This window comes from Aythya ferina (genome assembly GCF_964211825.1).
Source record: "Aythya ferina genome assembly, chromosome: 24".
NCBI lineage: Eukaryota > Metazoa > Chordata > Aves > Anseriformes > Anatidae > Aythya > Aythya ferina.
Genome location: NC_140322.1, coordinates 1483049 through 1500705, shown reverse-complemented (window position 1 = coordinate 1500705; position 17657 = coordinate 1483049). Strand labels below are relative to the sequence as shown.

The window sequence follows — 17657 nt, the reverse complement described above, 5'->3', positions numbered from 1 at the left end:
AATGATAATCAAACAAACAATATAGCTAATGTGCTCATCATCGCTACATTTTCCCCCATCCCAGCAACTCAGGCATTAAACACTAATAAATTGTAAAGCAACTCCGAGAAAAATATGAATTATTTTTTTTCCTCAGCGATGACACTTCTTTGACTTGTATTTCCCCTCACTTATCTGTCAGGCTGTTTCTTTCTTTAGCTGTTGTTTCCAGGACTGAACAGGAATGCAGGCAATTTCAACAGTTGGTGATGCAGCATCCTAACTTAAATTCCCCTTTTCTTTCTCTTCCCTCTCCTGACATGAAGAAGATTGTTTAAAATTGTCATCTTTTGTAGTAAAGAGGCCAAGTGAGCTGAGAAACCTTATAGTGCTTTCCGCTGAGGCTCTAGCATTATAGGCAAGCCAATTTTCAGAAAGTCATTGCTGAATGCCTCGGTTTCCCTATGTAGGAATGACCTTTCTGATGTGGTGGTAAGCTTTTTGAAGGCATACAATCTCCTGTTTAGAAAAACCCACGGTTCTGTGATGTCCTAGCTGCTTTTATTTCAAGCAACACTTGAATTGACAGAAGTTTGAGAGAATTGCTATTGCTTTTTCTTCTCGCCGGTCATGTTTGGACTCAGCCACTCTCTGGGGTCTAGTGTAATCAGGTGTGTGTGTTATTTTTACTTTTACTGGATCTTTAACATGACGAGGGAAAAGTAACTTCATTCGGTACCAGTGTCCTGCCTAGCTGCAGAGCCTGCCCACTCTCGTCCTGTCCATGGGCTTCACCGTGCCCTGGCACAGTTCGTGCTGTGCAAGTGCAGAACCAAAAGCTGGCCCTGTCCTCACAGAGCTTATGGCCACAGCACCTGCAACCTGTGTTTTCCTCCTGTATTGATGAGTGCTTACGATCCGGACACTTAAGTTTCCCAAAGGTACACTTTAACAATTTTTTTTTTCTTATGTTTTGTCTTTTTTTTTTTTTCTTTGCACCCTCATCTGCTGGTTTCTCCCGCAAGCTGTTCCTCGGACCAGTGCCACCCAGTGCAGCTCAGTCCCGGAGCCTCGCTACGGCCGGCGGCTGGGCAGCGACTTCGCGGTGGGGGCCGTGGTGCGCTTCGAGTGCAGCGCTGGCTACGCGCTGCAGGGCGCCCGCAGCATCGAGTGCCTCACCATGCCCGGCGCGCTGGCACAGTGGAACGTTTCTGTGCCCACCTGTGTGGGTAGGTGACAAATGGCAATACAGTTCAGCAAAATAAAAATAAATGATGATGTTTCACAGAATCGCAGAGTTGTAGGGGTTGGAAGGGACCTCAAGAGATCGTCGGGTCCAACCCCCCTGCTGAAGCAGGTTCCCTAGAGCAGGTTGCCCAGGTAGGCATCCAGACAGGCCTTGAATATCTCCAGAGAAGGAGACTTTGGGATGGTTAAAACAAAACCCAAGAAACATTTTTTTCCTCGTACATCCAAAAGCCAGGCCTGTTTGTGAACAAACAGCAAACCCCAAATGTTAGGGAAGGAGCCTCTTGGTCCAATACTTGGTTTTGACATTGGGGACAGCAACTAGTATAAACAAAATCCGTCTGAAAACTGCTTTCACCTTCTTTGGAGGAGAGCAGGCCTAAAGAATGAGTCCCTTGGGCTGATGTGCTCAGTGCTCCCCCCAGTTAAGGCCTGCTTGCTGCCCGTGATAGAAGCTATATGAGAGAGTTATTGAAAAGAGATTATCCCTGCAAATCATATCTTGCAATCATGAGCCAGTTCTGCTTGCTTTTTTGTCAACAGACAGATATTTCAAGGAGAATGTTCTAGCATAAAGCCAAGGCCTTTCATGTTCAAGTGTTTCTTTGCTTATTCCAGTGCCATGTGGTGGAAATTTGACTGAACGCAAAGGCACCATCCTCTCCCCGGGCTTTCCTGAGCCGTACCTGAATAGCCTCAACTGTGTGTGGAAGATAACAGTCCCCGAAGGAGCAGGAATACAGGTACAGCGTTAGCAGCTGTCGCTGCAGCATGATGGAGAGAGGAGAAAACACAGCATCTAGTGCACTTAAAGAGGCTGCACATTACGGAGTTGAGATGGGTAGAATGTGTAATTCTCTGGAATCAGCCATTCGTTGACACTGCAGCTGCCATGAGTGCGTAATATTTCAATGGATTTTTGCCTCCTGGAGGCACTCTCTATGGGAAATAAGCGGAGCCATGTGGCTGTTCTGGTGTAACAAAATAATTGTGATATTTTGGGCATATATCTTTATACTGCTTAATTATGCGATGTTGAAAGCACTGTAAGCTATACCGAGGAAGAGTTGCTTGCTTGGAGTGCCTGTGTGGATTTGTTATGCCAGCAGAGTTGCAGCAGTATGATTATACAATTACAGCTTTGCTGCTCATTGTCTCCAGGTAAACGCGCTCTCTCCAGGCTTTTTGTGGTCCTTATCATTTCTCTGCAGAAATAGTCCTGCCAGCTTGAGGATGTGGAGAATTAAGCCCAGCATCAGCGACCAAACCTTAGATAACGCTCCCATTCAGCACGTGCACGCCTCGCCCTGCACCATGCGCTGCGCTGACACCAATTGATGCAGAGGAGATGGATTCTTTAATAGATCCATTCTTCCACACGCCTCATTAACAGAGGGTTTCTTTCTTCTTTACACCACTTTGTCTGCAAGGGCTTTGTTCGTTAAGTGCTTTTATTTCTCCATCCTGTGTTTGGCTAATAGGCCTGTAGGTGGGTTCCTCCCTCTCTGCAGGGCTCGCAGCTGTTGGCACACAGCAGTTGGGTTTCTCTCAACAGTTTTCTTGAAACGTCAGCTCTGTGTTGCTGGCTTCCAGTTCTGCTCCCCCATGGGGGGGTTCTTACTGGTGTCACCATCGTAACTCAGATCTGAACCTGGGCATGAGGTGGCCAGGCTGATGGGAGCAATGCTGGGGCCCTGGGGACTGCATGGGCACCTGGCAAAACAGCACCAGCATGGAATACCTCGTGCCCTTCACTGGGCTTGCGCTGTATCCAGTCCAGAAGTCTTCTTTCCCGTGTGTTTTTGAAGCCATTTAGCACAGTGTTTTCAAAAGCCTCAGAGCTTGTTGTCAATTTGTTCCTGCTCATCTGAAATTTCAGCCGTTGTGCAAACCCCCAGATGGCAGGAGGATCCTTTTAGCTCAGCCCAGCACCTTAGCAGTTGAGGCAGTTTGCAAGTTGCTCAGGACTCCTGGGATCAGGAGGTGATAATTCACTTAATTTTTAAAGTGATGTAAATAGATGTCTGTATTTTGCACTGCTGTGTTCTGAATTCAAACCCTTGCTGCTAGTTTCTCAGCCTGTGGAGCTGTTTTTGCATATGTCTGCTGAGCTTAGAGGAAAGCAGGTATTACAGCAGGCTGCTAAAAGCATGTCTTTATTCCTAAGTACTTGTTTCTCACATCTTTGCTTGTGCAGATGCAGTTCTCACATGTAAAAGTGGAGAACGTAATGTCAAAGAAGTGTTTTAAAGGCTCTCCCACCCCTGCTACATGTGATCTCTTGCAAGAGAAAGAGATATTTCAGAGTGTAACACAGAGAGCAAGCAGAGAACAACAAAAAGGGTGTCCTGTGGGTGAGCTTTAACATCATCAAAGCCTGAAGTTCACGTTCCAGTTCTAGAGTGGAGAGGTTTTGGTGAAGGACTGGACCATGGGAAGCAGGCAGGGCACGAGGGGACATTCTCCCTTTGCAGCAAACCCCATCTGGCACTTCCAGTGCAAGTCTTTAGTGGGGAGAGAGGTGTAACAAGAGCTGCTGGCCCCCGGGAAGTAAAGCACAGTGGAGATGGGGGCAGCCCAGAGGCCAGGTGATGGCCGTGGAGCCGGACCCACCGTGTGCCTGCAGCCTGGCCAGGCACAGCCACAAACCCTGGCCCACCACGATCAGCTCACCCTGCACGCAGCGTCCCTGGTCACCCGCTGCCATGTGCAGCATGCTCCGAGTTATTAAATACTAATTTAAGCATCAGTTTACCCTCATTTTGTACAACAATTAAAGGTTAAACAGCTGTAAATCAGAGGAGGAGGTGAAATTAAAGCTTTCTTAGTAGCAGCGAGTCACTAGCAAGATTTTTATGTAATCAGTGTACGAGCTAGCACTTCTGCCATGAATTATTCATTCCTCTAGCAAACCTTCCTGAGTGAATTAATTTATATACATGGCAGTAAATAGATGCAGATCCCTTGTGAATCCACATGTCAGACTAGAATTAGGTCCTTAAAAATGTTTATTCCGTTAAGTTGGGTACATGGGGGGGATAAATAATTTAAAAAATGTAAGAGCAAACAAAACTCACGTTCTCAGTCCACGTCCTCCTTCAATAACGTAAATCACAATAGGGGTGTAATTACGGAGGCTGAAAGATATTGATGTGGTCGGTGTGATCAGTAATGGTGCTGCAGGGGTCACTGCAATTTCTGCTAGTTGAACTTTTCCTTTTTTGGGAAAAAAATGAAAACTTTGCAGGAACTTTATAGCCTGCTTTATTATACGGAATAAATAAAGGAGGAAAAAGGTTAAAATGGCAGAAATAATGGGCTTTTTTTTTTTGTGTGTGTGTGTGTGTGTGTATGTGTGTTTTATATTCAGCAGGACAAAAGCAAGTTAGATATTTGGAGTAACTGTGTAAATACAGCATAAGAACATAAGGAAATAAGGGTGGGTTTCACTGAATTTCCAGAGGGAAGAGGGGAGGGTGTGTGTACACGTGTGAGCTCGCAGCCCAGATCTGCGGTGCATTGAAGTCCCTTTCAAAGTGTTCAGTCCAGCAAGCGTGTCCTGCTGAGCTCTGTGCTTTGGGGAGTAGCTCTATTGAATTCAACGGGACCACTGCACATCAGAAGCATTAGGCTTAGTAGGAAATCTTCATCCAAAGAGACCACGAAGTGTTGAGGTCCTCTAATAAGCAGATGTGTGAAGTCTGGAAGTAAAAAGACATCTACCTGCCAGAATTACCAAAGCTGCAGCTTTCTCCCCAAACCCACCAGCAGGCAGCAGTGGCCAGTGCCACATGTGAGGAAATGAAGCCTTTTGTTTGGGGCCAAGTTGTACAAGCCATTTATGCTCCTGTCTTGTCTTTTAAAAGCCTTTTTTTTTTTTTTTTTTTAAGGTTGTTGGCACAGAAAGTTTGAGTGTTTGAAACCTTTATCGAGAACTTGCAGATTTTTTTTTCCATCTCTTTCTGTTATCACTTCAGATACAGGTGATCAGTTTTGTCACTGAGCAGAACTGGGATTCCTTGGAAGTGTTTGATGGAGGAGATAACACAGCCACCATGCTGGGAAGCTTCTCTGGTACGTGTTCAGCATCGTGTTCAGTGAAAACCATCAGTGCAAACTTCATTCCTATTAACACCGACTGGACTTCAGCACGTACATAAAGTTAAGCATATGCTTAAGAGCTTGAAAACTTGGAATAGATTTAAGCATGTGCTTAAAGGGAATTATATGCTCTATTGAACCGGGAATTTGACTGTTGCCTGCAGAAAGCATTGATAGAGATCCTTAGAAGCAAGGCTTGGTTTGTGTGTTTTTGGGGTGGGATACTGCAGAAATCAGCTGCTTCAAAGAAATAGAGATGAGGCTAGATACCAGCCTATAAAAGCCGTGGATGAGGCTTGACTTGCAAGCTGGTGACCTTGGAGAGGTTTGTCAATCTTTCCATTGGTGTACACATGCTGGAAATCACCAGCATTTTCAAGCTCTTGCAGCAGCAGTGAGGTGTGTGTAGCTCTCTGTTATGAAAACCTTCTCTAAGCTTTTCTTTACTATTTTCACCCTTGCTGGAAAACATCGTACTGCAGGAGAGTCTTTTCTCTGCTCAGACCACTGCACAGGCAGGTTAACCTGACCTGGTTGATTGGCACCAAAACGGAATCAGGTCTACAAAAGAACTCTTCTCCTGCCCAACACAGGGGAATGGAGCTTCTGGCAGAGCGGAGAGTACCAAGCAGCCCAAAAGCATTGTGAAGCTTTCAAATAGCAGAGCCACTTGCAAAACGATGGCACCGATTCTTTCTCATTGAAAGAACGTGGAATCAAAGTGCTTTGAGGCTGGTAAGGACAATCATGCATAAAGACTGTCAGACTGCTCCCAGCGTTGGATTTCGGGTAGAACCGCTTTGACCGCTGCTGCAACAGCTTCTAGGAAACGAGGCAGGAGAAGGAATCTGGACCTAGCAGGGGACCTGAGCTCCACCCACACAGTTTCTGTTCACCAGTTCCCTTCTCGGTGCTTTTAGTAGGTCTGGTCTGTGAATGGCAAAACTTCACATGATGAAATTCATCATTATACTTTGAAAAGGCCATTGCAGAGAGGCCTTGGGTATTTCTCAATTGGCCTCATTAGAACCTGATCAAAACCAGCAGAGCTTGTTAAGTTAAAGGACTTTCTGTTCTCAGCCTCTTCTGCAGCAAATCTCCAAGGATATGGAGGAGGAAAAAAGAATCCTCTTCAGTGTCTTTGTGCACCTCTTGTTTTCCCAGGAACTACAGTGCCTGCGTTGCTGAACAGCACTTCAAACCAGCTCTATCTGCATTTCTATTCGGATATCAGCGTCTCTGCTGCTGGCTTTCACCTGGAATACAAAAGTAAGAGCAATGCAGCCTTGATCTCTCAGTTCCTCTGGGCAATGGGGAAGTGGTTACAGAGCTGTTGCCTCATAGAAGTGGAAGCTGCATATCGTGGGAAGGGGCAGTGAGCTTTAGGGCCCCCACACATATGTGGTTCCCTGTCCTCAAGTTGCAGAGAGGCAGGGAGTATAAATGGAGAAGAGCTGCAGCAGAGGAGATGCAGGGTCACAGAGTGACCCGCACCTTGCTGCTGATGCACTTGGCAGTGCTGTTTGGTTTCTGTCTTGTAGTACAGCAGGAGCTGTGGAAGCCAAAGTATTAAAAATTCATGGGGAGTTGGCCTGCTCAACACAGTGCTGTAATCTTAGCTCACGAAGTGTCTAAAATGATGCTTGCCAGAGACTGGGAGGAACTGCCTGTTCTTTGCAGTCCTTCCTAGGCATTCGATATTGGTCATTGCTGGAGGCAGCATACAGGACTAGGCAGATCTTCATAGGATAATTCAGGCTTCAGGAGACCTCAGGAGGTAATCTCATCTAACCTCCTGCTGAAAGCAGGGTCAGCTATGAGATAAAACTAGATTACTTGCATCTTTATGCAGTCTGTTTTGGAAAAACTCCAAGAATGGAGACTGCACAAACACCCCGGGCTGCCTTTCATCACAGGATAAGCGCTGCAGCCCCTGGCCATCCTGGTCCTCCTCCTGCTGAGCTTGCTCCACTTTATTGATCTTTTTCTTGCATTGTAGGGAGCAAAACTGGCACAATATTTGAGGTGCTGTCTGATGGGTGCTATGCAGAGGGGAGGTAATCACCCCCCCTCCATCTGCAGGCTCTGCTCCTGTCCTATGGGTGAGGACAATGTCAGCTGCCTCTGCTACCAGGGCATCATTCTGAGCTGCAGCAGTTATTGCTGGAGATGTTGCCTGCTGCTGATGCCCACTGCTGCATGGAATTACCCTTCTTAACCTGCATCTGCATTGTCCTGACTCCTCTGTGTTGGACAGTTCGGTGGGTTCATGTGTAAGGGATTATGCCAACGTCCCAGCAGAAAGGCAACACTTTGCTTCCAGCAGGTCTAAGGCAAGGCTGCATGCATTCTTGCAGATCCTGACCTGAGATCATCATTGATACATGGAAACAATATTTTTTTTAAAAGATCATCGTTGATAGGAGAACAAATCTGATTGAAATTGGAAGACATGGCAAATAAAGTCTCCATGGAAAGGTCTGCTAGGTTTGGATTTAGATGCTAAAAATTCATTTTCAACCCAGTTCTGTGGTTTGATTCCCCCTGTTGGAGCAGATGTCCATTCAGGAAAGGTGTGCTGTAGCCAAGTCACCGTGGGTCACAGTGATGGTAGCTGTTATCTCTTGGCTGGCTGAATTATTTACATGCAGTCCAGCAGCAGCACAGACAGCATGCAGGCAAGCAGGTGCAGAATGGCAGCCCTCAGCTCTATTCAGCGCATCGAAATCGAATGTTTAGCTAGCAGGCAGGAAAGCAAGCAGGCTCGTGCACTCGCAGGGTACTGTACACGGGTGTGATGGGGCCAGGAGCTAGGTTGGTCTGTGTGCAGCTCTCAGAGGACTGGTTAACGTGTGCTGGTGGTCTGGCTCTGTTCCTGCCTTGGTAGCAGTGATGCTGAGCTGAGGAGCGATGTGCTGGAACTGCTATCTGTGTTCCTGCAATCTTCCTTGGGGCAATGCAAACATAATTGTTTCTTGCTGGACACCGGCTCTCCCAATTGCTTCTGATCACAAATCTTGTGTACGTCTCCTAAGCCAACAAATGTTCTGTTTATTTTTTCCAAAGCGGCAAATAGATTTGAAAGTGCATTTCATTTTGTAAAACATCTCCAGAAACAGCATAGCTGCTTGACTGCAGGGACTGCCTGTGCTTTTAGAGGGCCAGCTAGTACTGAGCTTTCCAGGTTTTGGTGTGTTTGCAGATGGAAACTTTGCATATTAATGGCTCGAGCAAAATTACGGCAACCAAGAGGGTTTGGGAGGGAGAGTGTGATCCAGAGCACTCCCTGGGAGCTTGGGAAGTGTGTGTTACAGAAATCCTCTTGCTGCAACCTTTTCTTCCCCACTACTGTTTCAATCGATAAGCTCTTTGAGGATTGCATTACCCTGGTGCAACAATCAGGTTCAGGTTTTCTTGAGGCTTGGGATTGCCAGGTTTGTTTGGTTTCTTTGCTGAGAAAATTAATAGGTGTTGATTTTCAGGGCAGCTGGAAATAATACCATTTTTGCTTTGCTCATCCAGCTGGCATTTCATGGCTCTGGTCCCCAGTTTTACCCTTTGTTCAGTTAGAGATTCGGCAAAGGAGTTTTGAGAGATGGGCTGAAACACCAGTTTATTTTCTCCCTTACTGTACTCCTCAAGCAAAGCTCTTATCTCTACACACTTACGAGTCAAAGCAGAGCAAGAAGAATTTAGGACTGAGTGAAATTCAGTGGCCACTGATCTGAAGGGAAGCTATTTCAAGCTGCTTTCTGGCTCTCTGAAGGTCAGGCATTTCAGCCGTGTGCAGGGAGGGATTGCACATTTTCTTGCTGGGAAGCACGACTTGGATTTCCGAAGCAGAGTCGCCATCTCCTCTCTGGTTTCTTTTCTTCATCTGCTTTCGGCTCAGCCTCCAGACTGAGTCTAAGCAGAGCACGAGCCCTTGCAGAGATGCAGGAGGTTATCTGGTGTTGGCAGCTGCTAGCAGAGAGCGAGGGAGGCGCTGGCAGGCAGCAGAGCCGTGGTGGCGAGGAGGTGACTGCAGGCGCCTGCCTTCCTTTTATCTCCTTTTGGTGTTGCAGAAGGATGAGGGGGTGGCATGCACGGAAAGGAGAGCCCATCACCTGGCACGTGGCTGCTGGGACTGTTAATTGGGCTTGCAGCAGTTGTTAATTGGGCTTCCCGGTTGTAATTGTAGCTCAGATGGAAACGGGATTGAATGGAATTTTTGTGGGCTGTTGTACAGGCTCTGTCAAAGTCTGGCCTCGTGTGCTGCTGCTTGTATCACATGGTGAATTCATTCTGCAGATGAGCAGAGGGAGAGGAGGGCAGGAGAATGAAACTGGGCAGCTTCTGCCCAGGAAGGCACCAATTGCATGCAACAGACACAGCGCATCCTTTATATTGTAAGCATGGCTCAAAACAGAGTTCAGCCAGCAAGGGACAGCACGGATAATTCCCTCTTGCATCCTCTCCAGTCTTCACTGGATGTGAACTAGGGGTCCTGGACATACCCTACAGCCCAGGGAATACCATGGGATACATCTGGGCTATCTTGGTGGGGAACCCAAGGGCCTCGGGACTTTCCCACACCGTGTCCGTGGTGGAGGTTGGTGGTCATCAGGGGGCTGGGGTGAAGTGAAGGTGTGCACTTCATTCCTTCTACCTTCAGGCTGTACTCAGCCCTGCTCCCTGCAGCACTCACTGCTCTTACCCACACTCTTCCCTTCCAGCCGTCGGTCTGTCCAGCTGCCCCGAGCCCCCCGTTCCTGGGAACGGCCTCAAGATCGGGGAGCGCTATTTAGTGAACGACGTCGTCTCCTTCCAGTGCGAACCAGGCTACGCCCTCCAGGTACTGAGGACTGCTTTTTTTCTGACAAAAAGGATGACAACAAACATTTGGGAAAGAGAGAGACCCTCAAACTTTGTCTTTTTCTCTCCCTCAGGGACACTCTCACATTTCGTGCATGCCGGGCACTGTGCGGCGCTGGAATTACCCCCCTCCACTTTGCATTGGTAGGACTCTTTTTCTTTCTTATCTGGCTGGTATTTATAACACCTTTCTAAAAACCTGTTTAAATTGGCTGCTGATGAAATGGGGAGAAGTTCATTGCCCAGACAGAGCCAGTTATGCTTTTACAGCAGGACCTCTGGGAGCTTTCCTCACTTTCCCCATTTCCTGATGCGCCCCAGTTTTCAGCCTGGTCTCCTGTCCCTATCGTATAAAGGGGCTTTAAAAGTGGCTGTATAAACTAGAGCATGCTGGTGATTTTATCTTGATGGTTGCAGGGCAGCCCAGCAGCCAGGAGCACAGTACACTAAGTTTTATCTCAGATGGATCCCTTTGGCTGAGGGCTGCTGGAGGTGCAGGGCAAACAGGAGCTCTGTGAAGGTCTGAGTCAGAGAAATGCAGGTTTGTTCTGTAGGGGAGACAGAGCATGGGAAAGGCTTCATTTGCTGCAAGGGGAAATTTCAGCAGTCATCCCTGTGGGCCAACCAGATTGCTTTGTTTTAATTGTTTAAAATGTAGATAAAATATTACATTTAAAATATAAAAAAATGGTTTCCTCAACAAAAATTCATTCTAAAAGGAAAGAAAACCTGAGGCTTCTTGATACTGGAAGCAGGTAGTCTTTATGGGTTGAGGTTTTTTCTTCCCATCTGAAGCAAAGATCTGCAGACTGGTTTGTTGTTGTTTTTTGTTTGTTTTTAAATGCATCTTGATATCATTGAAACTGCATCTTTTATTGTTCTCTTCCCAATATCTCCAAACTGCACCTCCTGGTGCCTCGCTGTCCTCACCTCGGTGCCTAACAGGTCCTGTGTGACCAGGAAGAGCCAGGTCACTTGTCAAGACAGCCATTTGCCTGTGACAGCCTCTGAGGACGAGGGCTGAGCCTGCTGAGCATCTCAGGCCTTAGGAGAATAGGGCTGGGCAGCTGATTTCCTCGGTGGCAGAAGCAAGCCCCAGAAGAAGAGACAACAGAGGTGAAGGGAACTTGTTGGAGTTTTTGGATTATTTTCAAGCAGTATTTTGCTTTTAGCAAATCTAGATGTTTAATATTCATATTGCACATTTTACAGCTTTGAGAGAGACATTTATGCATTTAATAGCTTTAGTTAACAGTTATTTCAGGCTCCTGCTGTTCTAGCTTACATCATTTTGCTTTAAAGTAATTATAAGAGCTAACAGCTCCTCGTCTGATGATCTGCAGGCCAGCAATAAGTACAGAGACAGTTAGAGCAGAATGTCTGAGCTAAAGGACTCGTGCCCATGGGAGCTGCTCTAAAAGAAACCAGAAGCCCTTCAGATCAGCATCAGGGTAGGAGACTCCAGCAGGGAGGAGGAGGATCCCAATATTGCACCGAGGGTCAACAACTATCTGAGCAGCTGCCAGTTTGGAGTTTTGTTTTTTCTTCTTTTGATCAGCATCAGTCATTCAGATCAGTAGGATTTTGCCTGGCCAGGCTGCATCTGCTCGGCACTGTCACAGCGTGTAAACACGGGTGCAATTTAATTCGGGTTGTCTGCTTTTGGGCAGTCACGACTAAGTGCAGCGGGACAAACGCCCGTCCACCTGTCTGTTCCTATCTCTTAGCCTGCATCACACTTGACTGAAAAAGGTCATCCAGCTTCAGAGACGCATAGCCACGTCTCTGCAGCCAAGTGCAGATCATCGTGAGTGATCAGCATCTTTGTGGGAGCTCTGGGGATGCAGCAGCACCTTGTGCAGGCGGTGCTGAGGCTTGTTGTCCTGAGCTAATTACTCACCAATTTGTCTGAACACTGCCCAGACCCCCAGTGGCTGCCAATCAGCCACCCAGGAACGCAGGCTTCATCGTTCCCCTGCTCAGAGGACTTTTTGCTTGCCTGGCATTGTGCTGGTTTTCTTTCTGTCCACTTCATCCAGATGCTTGACTCCTAAATAATTCAGAAGCAGTACTACTAAAGAGCCATTAAGGGGAAGAAGAAAGAACTTCTGGGAAAAGCCTCGTTAGTAGCAAGTGCACACATAATGAGATACTGGACAAAGGGAATCCATACCTCTGCTGTCAGACTGTTTTAGGAGAGCACCTGGGTGTATTCTGTTGGATGGTGTTACCGTAACAAGGTAGAGGTCATCCAGATAAGCCTGAGAAGATGCTATCTATGCTTAAATTTCATGTGATGCTTTTTGTAAACATATTTTGTGCTGTCATCTGTGGACTGCTTCTTGGTAGGGAATTTACTTCAGTCAGTGTGCAAACACGCTGTGCTATATTTATCGGTAATTGCCTGGAGATTGACAAGTATAGCAGTCAAGGTAGGTCAGTTAACCAGAGAAAGCAGAGGTAACTGGAGTCAAAATAAGATCACTCTGGGTCTCCACAACAATTTTCGCGGTGGTTAAAAATTCAAACAAGCGCAGTGTGCATGATGTGCACTGTTATGGTGTCTACGAAGGCAGCAGACCATCCATCTTGCAGCTTAAATCTGTCTCTCCCACTGCGATCACCAGCACGGTATCTCTGGGTCGAGGCTTTTATCTTGAGGACAGGAGAAAGGCGCATGCATTAGTAATGCAGCCATTCAGTGCCTGGAAAATCTGTGCTAGCTCCTTAGCAGTCTGTCCTTTTTTTCCTCTTCTTAGGTTTTTTATGTCTTTAATTCCCATATTGCTGGCTGCCTGTGGCCATACAGAGACCTGCAAGTGGTCCTGACCATTAACACTGTTGGTTTTACAGCCCAATGTGGAGGAACAGCAGAAGAGATGGAAGGAGTGCTCCTGAGCCCAGGGTTCCCAGGAAACTACCCCAGCAATCTGGACTGCACCTGGAGGATATTGCTGCCAGTGGGGTTTGGTGAGACAGTGGGTTTGGGGTTGGTGCTATCATAAAAGAGACAAGAGGAAGATACCAACCCTGTTCAGTAGTGCTTGGCCAATGCTGGATGCTCTGCTGGCCAAGATGAGTTACAGAAATTGGTGTTTGACATCCTGATCCCACTTTCCATTAAAGGTGCATTTGTATGGTGCTATGCAATGATTGACACTTTTTCAAAAGGTGGTTACAGGTCACCGTGGAGTGTAACAGCTTGATATAGATTTGTACGTATGCCTCTGAATTAGCCATAACACCCTCCCGTAGCGTACTTGTGTACCTCCCCATCTTGAACTACTCATGTTTGTAATAGCCTAAAAATATCACCAGCTGTTCCTCCCTTTATAAACGTGAAAGGTGACCAAAGCTTTTGTCAGGCTACATCCTACATGAGGTAGATTGCATGCAGTCATCATCACGTTAGAAATTAGGATCTCCCCAACCATTAGTAAGAGAGATTTGCACACCTCCAGCTCAGCTGCTCTCCAGGCCAGCCCCAGCAGGGTGCCTGATTGCCAGGCGCTGGAAGTATTGCATGCTTAGAAGAAGTGCTGATGCTGGACTTCTTGAATTAACTTTCCTCCTCCAGGTGTAGCTGCATGGCTGCTGTGAGCTGCTGAGGAAGGGAAACTCCAGCTCAGCCTCCTGCCAGCTGTGCTGGCTGGATGCAGTATGGCAAGAAGGGGGTTGGTGTAGCTCTGTGTTTGCCTGCATAATTTCTGTGGTGTCAGGCAGAGGGAGAGGAGAGCACAGATCTCCAACAACCTGAATACACAGCATTAATAGCCTGATCTTGTCTGAAACTAGAAGGACAAGGCACCCTCTACCTCTGACACAGTAAATGTCCTCCTTCTGATTTACTAGGCTGTATTGGGCATCGCTGAGTGAGCAGTGCTGATGTGTTAAGGCCTGTGGATAGCTTTAGAGGTAAACTGTTGATTCTTCCTCCCCAGGTGCTCACATCCAGTTCCTAAACTTCTCCACCGAGCCAAACCACGACTTTGTTGAAATCCGCAATGGGCCATACGACACCAGTAACGTCATCGGGCGCTTCAGTGGCACCGAAATCCCGGGCTCCCTCCTGTCCACGTCTCATGAAACCACCGTGTATTTCCACAGCGACCACTCACAGAACAAACCAGGCTTCAAGCTGGAATACCAAGGTAGGGAGGCCACAGTGCTGGGACAATCCTGTCCCCAGGTGCTAGTGCTGAGGATGAGGGAGAGAGGGTGGGCTGCTATTCTGTTGAATTCATCCCACAAGGACTTAATCCAAATGAGTGGAAAGGTGTTACAAGAAGACCATGCATAATCCTTGTAACTGGGATCTGTTCGCCCTGACTTATGCCTACAGCAAATAACAAATGTTCCTAGAGTGCTTTGTGACAGTGAAATGCCTTTGAATTAATTCCAGCTAGATTCACTTAGATCTTGGCTCTGTCGCCTGTCATGTGCAACGAGAGGAGTCCTCAGCAGCTGAGTCTGCTCTGGAATTTTGCAGCTGCTTTTCAGTCTCAGCTGAAGTCCGGTTTGGGCACACCCAAACGCATCCCTTCCATCCTCAGCTGCAGCCTAACTTTGTGCTGAGGCAGGCTGCCGGAGGGAAATGAGCAAATGAGTAAATAGCTAAATAATAGAACAGTGGCTCTGGCATGGAAATATGGAGTGAAAGTAGAGAAAAAGCTGACTGGAGTCAAAATATGCGCTCAGTACAGTTTTTGGAAATGATGGGCAAATGGAGATGCTTAGGTTCTTGCCCAGCATGTGTCCTCAGACAGCTCCCCAGTTTTAATATGATGTCCTCTGAGCTGCAGCTGCTGCAGTCTCTGCAGCCAGCAGAGCAAGGCCCTGCAAGTGCCCCTCTTACTGGATTTGCTGCTCTTTGAGGTTGCTGGGCTGCCTTCGGGTCTTTACCGTGCTGAAAGAGGATGTGATCCTGCTTGATCCACAGCCCTACCTTGAATGGGCTCTCTGCAAAATCCTTTGGTCCTCTTTGTCCACCTGGGAATATGGGCAAAGGACACCAAGGGCAGATGGGGTGCTCCACACTGAAAATAAGCAGTGCAGGCTTCGCTCTGCAGGAGCTGGGAGCCAAACAGCCCAGCTTCTGTCTGGGAGAGAGATCTGAGGAGTGGGGAAGATGGAGCACGTGTCTCCAGCCATGTGCTGTAGCCAAGGACTGACAAAGGGCTGACTCCCCAGAAATAGCAATAAAAGCCGCTACTCATACTTAATTGAAAACATTAATTTTGCCTTGGCTGTCCTGTTCATGCACCATATAATTCATGCGCTGCTGCACAATTTCGGAAGGAATGTGCTCGGTGAGGCACTCTGGGTAATCTCATGGAAATTGCTATGCAAATGAGCTCCAGCAAGGCTGACCAGTAATTTGTAATGCCAGGTGGAACATGCTAACTGTTTGACTCGCATTCATCATCGGGATCGTCCACATTTTGTTGAAAAACAAGGCAGATTTCCCAATTAGAAGTGAAGTGCGGGGTAAACCTCTGCATGCAAACTCCAGAGGACCAGGGTGGGCCCAAGTGCTCATGTCTGAGGCTAGCACGAGGCAGCAGCAGGCTTGTCCCTCATCCTCCATGCAGATGTGTGCATGGTTCATTAAAGTTTTATCTCTTTCAATTAAGTCATTGTACAAGGGGGAAGTAGCCAAGCAGCATGATGAGTGTACTGTTCATGCTTCTGTGAGAAAATATAACTATGAAACATTCCACTTTATTTTTTTTTCCAGCCTACGAGCTGCAGGAATGCCCTGACCCTGAACCTTTTGCCAACGGCGTTGTAAGAGGAGCTGGTTACAACGTTGGCCAGTCCATTTCTTTTGAGTGTCTGCCTGGGTACCAGCTGATCGGGCACCCTGTCCTGACGTGTCAGCACGGCACCAACAGGAACTGGGATCACCCATTGCCCAGGTGTGAAGGTATGGCTTTGGGCTCACCCTGAGAGAAAAATTCTAGACTTCATTGATTTTCACATGCCCACATGTGCAGACTTCTTTGGGGAACACAGAAATTGTACTTCAAGACCTGTGGTGAGCTCCTCACAGATGTTTCCCAGAGAGCTCCTCTGCTCTCATGCATAGCAGCTATGACATTTGTTTTCTGTGCTTACAACAAACAAAAACCATTGTTGCTCTATTGGCCCTGTTAAACGACTGCTGATGCATTGTCAGGTTTACAGCTTGTAGAAATGACTCTTTCTGTTTTTCTTTGCACCTTTTACTTCCCCTCGTTTACCAGCCCACAGTTTCATGCTGACATTGAGCACGGTTAGAACAGTGTTTTATTGTCCTCGGTAAGGTTCTTGCCTTTTGCCAACTCAAACAACTATCAAAGTCAACGTTTTTATGATGAGCCAGTGTGCCTGAATAATCAGGTAGAGAAGAGAGGCTTTGATCAGCCCTGCTGTCTGTGAGCACAGCTTCTCCTGCTGGGCAGCAGTGCCCTTAGCACTCGCTGCCACGCTGGGTCCCTGGTAAAAGACCCTTGCAGCTCTGGGGACTCCTAGTGTGGGAAGACTGTGCCCCTGTCTTGTCTTCTTAGTGTGGTGATATTGGGAAAACAACTCAACAGTTCTTGTAGTCTTGAGCAATCTCTGTTTCTTGAAGACCAAGCGTGCTGGGAGGACCCTGCTGCCCAAAGGGGGTCAATCAATGTTGTAGCCATCGAAGCTCCAATGTCCAGGTTCTCTTTTCAAACCCCAAAAGGGCTGTTTCAGTCTTTTTATTCTTTGGACCAGTGGGCTGAGTGTTGTGTGGTTTACTTTAGAAAGGTTTCGTGTGAACCCTTAAGAAATTCAAGGTTGCTTATTGAAGATTTCCACTGCACTTCCCAGGAGCACTGACCTTTATCCCGGCCTCCCTACAGCACTTGGTCTGCAAGAGCTGTGTGCTGGGGAAAGAGAGGGAGGGCTGACGCTGTGCTGCTTTCAAGTCCTAAGTCCTTGAACTCTAGAGAATGCAAAGCATAAAGAACCGGATCCTCAGCTGCTCTTCAGTGGCTGCAGCAACGCAACAGAGATGTGCACGAGTTGAGAAATTGTTCGGCGCTCAGCACACTCGCTGAGTACCTGGTGTGCTGCTGGTAGGGCTCATGGGTGGGTGGCAGCAGGATTATGCTCTTATTTACCTCTGGCATCAGCTCTGCCAGCTAGAACCACGCAGTCCTTATTCCTTACTACTGTGTTTAAGTAGCTTCCTTGTTCAGCAGCACTCCTGACAGAACTGGGGTGAGGGGTTAGGTACACTTTGGGCCATTTGCTTTTTTTTTTCCCCTCTGTGTGCACATCCGCTGGGCTGTTAAGTGCTGCTGAAGTCAGTGCAGAACTTTCTAGCTGTTTCCAGAGATGCAGCCAAGCTGGGCGGCCCATTTTTGCATAGCAGCAAGCAGCGATGTCTCTCTGCCTTAGGCTAACCACCTCACCTTCCCCACATAGGTCACAGCTGAAAGCCCTTTTAATTAAAAGAGTTG

General features: G+C 47.4%; 1 protein-coding gene across 1 annotated transcript in view; it reads left to right on the top strand.

Annotated features, from left to right (window-relative positions):
- Positions 1-17657, top strand: part of CSMD2 (CUB and Sushi multiple domains 2) — a 325013-nt gene that overhangs the window by 254356 nt on the left and 53000 nt on the right. The window contains exons 35-43 of the mRNA XM_084497137.1: positions 1005-1208; positions 1846-1970; positions 5205-5301; positions 6493-6597; positions 10044-10162; positions 10257-10326; positions 13036-13152; positions 14124-14333; positions 15920-16108. Of these exons, the coding sequence (XP_084353263.1) occupies positions 1005-1208; positions 1846-1970; positions 5205-5301; positions 6493-6597; positions 10044-10162; positions 10257-10326; positions 13036-13152; positions 14124-14333; positions 15920-16108 (1236 nt within the window). The remainder of the gene's footprint in view (positions 1-1004; positions 1209-1845; positions 1971-5204; positions 5302-6492; positions 6598-10043; positions 10163-10256; positions 10327-13035; positions 13153-14123; positions 14334-15919; positions 16109-17657) is intronic.